The sequence below is a fragment of the Mustela nivalis genome (genome assembly GCF_964662115.1).
Source record: "Mustela nivalis genome assembly, chromosome: 1".
In the NCBI taxonomy this organism is placed as follows: Eukaryota; Metazoa; Chordata; class Mammalia; order Carnivora; family Mustelidae; genus Mustela; species Mustela nivalis.
In genome coordinates, this window is record NC_139020.1 from 45,677,526 (window position 1) to 45,681,445 (window position 3,920).

Sequence of the window (3,920 nt, forward strand, 5' to 3'; positions counted from 1 at the left end):
AAAATAGTCTTTTTTTATTATAAATCTTTACTAGTGTTCTTTTCTTGTCTTTAATACTTTTAATTGTGGCAAATGATACATAACAAAATTTCCCCTTTTAAAGGCGAAAATATTCTTTTTTATTAAAAGATTTTATTTATTTATCTGACAGAGAGAGATCACAGGTAGGCAGAGCAGCAGGCAGAGAAAGAAGGGAATCAGGCCCCCTACTGAGCAGAGAACCTGATGCTGGGCTGGATCCCAGGACCCTGAGATTATGACCCAGGCTGAAGGCAGAGGTTTAACCCACTGAGCCACCCAGGCTCCACAAGAATGAAAATATTCTTCTTTTTGAGAATAGATATTCCGTATGAAGTAATATTCAAATATTGTCTCTTGAAAAACCTCAAAGAAAATTGGGAATCAAATATATACAGTGTATTTCTGACAGATGGTATAGGTTAAGAATGGATTAATTCTTGAGAACATGGAATGTGCCAGACTTTGTATGATTATGCTTTGGAATTCCAGAAACTTGTTGGCCATATTAAATGGAGGTGACCTTTACATATTACTGACTTATATTCCTAGTATTTGTTGTATTTCTTAAAAATTGTAACTCATTACTCTTTGAAACAATTAGTTAATAGTTTGGCTAATTTTTTTGTGGCAGTTTGTGACCTCAGGAAAAATTATTTAATTCATTCTTGAAGGAACCTAGTAACTAACATTTTGGAAAACATTGTAGCAGAATCTCTCCTTGCAGAACTTACTTATTTGATTCCCATACTAACATGTATTAGTAATTGAATATTTTATGGACAAAGTGGTCCTTTTCTACTTTCTCAATATTCCATGATTTTGAATTTTTTTTCAAATTTAAATTAGTTTTCACAGGGATGATATTTCTTCCAAGAATGTTATAAAATTTTCTTTATAACTTTTTTCATAGCATTTATTACCTCCTTATTTCTTAGACTATAAATAAAAGGGTTTAATAAAGGGATCACTAGAGTATAAAAAACAGCACCAGGTATATCTTCATCCTCTTCTTTAAGTGACTGTGGTCGAGTGTACACAAAGAGAAGAGAACCATAGAATATTGAGACAGAGAGAAAGTGAGATGAACAAGTAGATAAGGCTTTGCCTCTTCCCTCTTTGGATTTCATTTTGAAAATCATAAAAAGGATGCAGAGATAAGAAATTAGGACTACGATAACAGAGAAGACTAAAACTGAACCTGCAAAGATAAATATCATCAATTCATTGATGTAAGGGTCAACACAGGAAAGTCTGTATAATGGAAAAGCATCACAAAAAAAGTGATTAATTTGATTTGACCCACAGAAAGTTAACCTAAAGAGAAACCCTACATGAATCATGGGATGCAGGTTTCCAGCTATATAGGCCCCTATGGTCATCTGAACGCAGAGTTTCTTTGACATTATGGTGTGGTACTGCAGAGGGCTACATATGGCCACATAGCGATCATAGGCCATTGCTGCCAGGAGAAAACAGTCTGTAGTTTCAGCAAGGCAGAGAAAATAAAACTGTGCCATGCATTCATAAAGGGAAATTGTTTTGTCCTTTGAAAAGAAGTTCTCTAACATTTTGGGGGTAATAGCACAGGAACAACAGGAATCCATCAGAGCCAGGTTGCCCAGAAAGATGTACATTGGTGTGTGAAGACGACGCTCCATAAAAATCAATACCACCAGACCCAGATTCCCCACCATAGTGACCACGTAGATAGTGAGAAATACCACAAACAGGAGGCTCCTCAACTCTGGGTGATCTGTAAATCCTGTGAGGATAAATTCAGTGGTCAAGGAGTAGTTATCCTCAGTCATGTCCACCTTCTCTGTTGAGATAGGAATTCTGGAAATACAAGATTCTAATTTAGAGTGTGTATAACTTTCCTTCCAACTATATCTTTTTACAACAAAGAGAGGAGCTTCTTCAAACTTTCCTTAGTATCTCTGGATACAGACACACAAACCTCTCGGAGATAGTCATTCCCCTAATATGTCAGTTTTATAACCTCAATTTTGAAAATCAACATTCCCATGAATATTTTTGTAATTGCAAGAAGAACGCTTACAAAGGAAAAGGTTTGTCTTCATGAATTCATGTATGAATAGTGTACAAATCTTGCATACCCATATTTGGTTCATTGTTGACATAATTTCATTGTTGACATAATTTTAGTGTCAATTTTTGTATTAATGATCCTTAAAATAAATTTACCATCAATTTTCATATATACACATTTTTGTAACTGAGCAAAAATACTTCATATACTCTCCCAGTGGAGTGAATGCCTGAAAATAGCATTCAACAAATATTAAATTTATATCTTAGGAATTGTTGAAGATCACAAAGGTTTAGGAATAGGACTTTCATTTTTAAAGAAAATTACTTTGGCTATCCAAGGAAGTAATTATCTGTATATTTTCACCTCATTCATCACTTTCTCTGGGATTAGATCCATTTCCATTAAAACTGATTTTGTCCATCCCATCATTCCTGTTGAGTTTCCCAGATATCTAAATCCTCTTTTTCTTTATGTAAAGTTTACGTATAATGTTACTTAAGAAAGTTTTAACTAAATGCCCCAGACCACACTGATTTTTACTTCTTGCATTCTCAAGCATATCCTATATATGCAACACAATCTAGAATTTCTTGTGTATAATCTACATGGCTTTTTCCTTATATGCATGCACAGTTTCCTTATTAGAATTGTAGACATTTGAGTTTAGTTATGACTTATGAGTTGTTTATGCTATAGAAGAAAAAAGTATTGATTCCAGTCCTAGCTTCTCTCATACTACCACTGATCCCTAGTGATCTCTTCGGTTTCTGCAAATTGAGACTGCTAATTTTGAACAACAGCCTACAATGGAAATTCTTGGAAATCTTTCATTAAAAAAATTTTTGTATCATTTTCTTATCTGAATTGACCCATATAATATATTCCTGCTTCCTAAGAAACTTATATAAGATTTTCTGGTGTATAGCACTGTAGTTTGAAATCTAATAAAATAAGTTTGCCTGTATATTTTAGTTTTATACTACTTAGAGAAAGAGAAAAAAAATCTTAATAAGATTTTTGAGATGGGGCTCCTGGGTGGCTCAAATGGTTAAGTGTGCCCTTTGGATCAGGTCATGATCTCCAGGTCCTCCAATTGAGCCCCATATCTGGCTCCCTGATCAGTGGGGAGTCTGCTTCTTCCTCTCCTTCTGCTCTCTGCCAGCTTGAGCTCTCTCTGTCTACCTCTCTCTCTCAAATGAATAGATTTTAAAAATTTGTTTTAAATATGATTTTCAAAGACAAATTTTGCTTTGCCTCAAAGACTATATTCTATCATTACTTTGGGATCCATTGGGGTATTTTGACCAATATGTATAATTATGTAAATTTTCTGGTCAAAATGGGTTTATTTTTCCATAATGAAAACATCAAAATATAGGCACAGGTTGAACATTTTAATTTCTTGTTTTAAAGTACTAAATATAAGCCATTTATTTATTCAGCTGTGTTAGAAATGACTCTCAATGTACTTGTCTGAATTATTTAACAGAATTAAGCTGCATTCTTACCTGTATGTTTTGAACGTTTACCTTATAGTCAGAAAAGGTCAGCATGAACTGAGTTTAAATCTCATGCTAATTTGCCATAGCCCTCAGTTTTGAGAAGAGCTAGGAAGGTGAGAAGTTGAAATCTGCTAACTAATTCAGATAAATCAATACTTATGGATGCTAATAGCAAACGTAAAGATAAATTTGAATACTTCCTTTACCTGAATGCTCTGAGAAGAGTCTTACAACTTCAGATTTCTTTTTTTTTAATGGTGGTATGTCTTGTAGAATTTCAGAATATAAATTATGGTCTCAAAAACATTTTGGGATTGAAAGAATGAAAGTCTATTAGGCTACTA

General features: G+C 33.8%; 1 protein-coding gene across 1 annotated transcript; it reads right to left on the reverse strand.

Annotated features, from left to right (window-relative positions):
- LOC309846363 (olfactory receptor 5K3-like) lies at positions 1 to 3,920 on the reverse strand. The gene is made up of 2 exons (XM_082695235.1): positions 3,783 to 3,920; positions 1 to 1,857 (listed from the first exon to the last, which is right to left on the reverse strand). The coding sequence occupies exon 2, from the start codon at positions 1,827 to 1,829 to the stop codon at positions 900 to 902; it is 930 nt and encodes a 309-aa protein (XP_082551361.1). The 5' UTR covers positions 1,830 to 1,857; positions 3,783 to 3,920; the 3' UTR covers positions 1 to 899.

Bases quoted from the DNA above. Each gene is read 5' to 3' on its own strand.
- LOC309846363 (XM_082695235.1), bottom strand. From the start codon at position 1,829: ATGACTGAGGATAACTACTCCTTGACCACTGAATTTATCCTCACAGGA.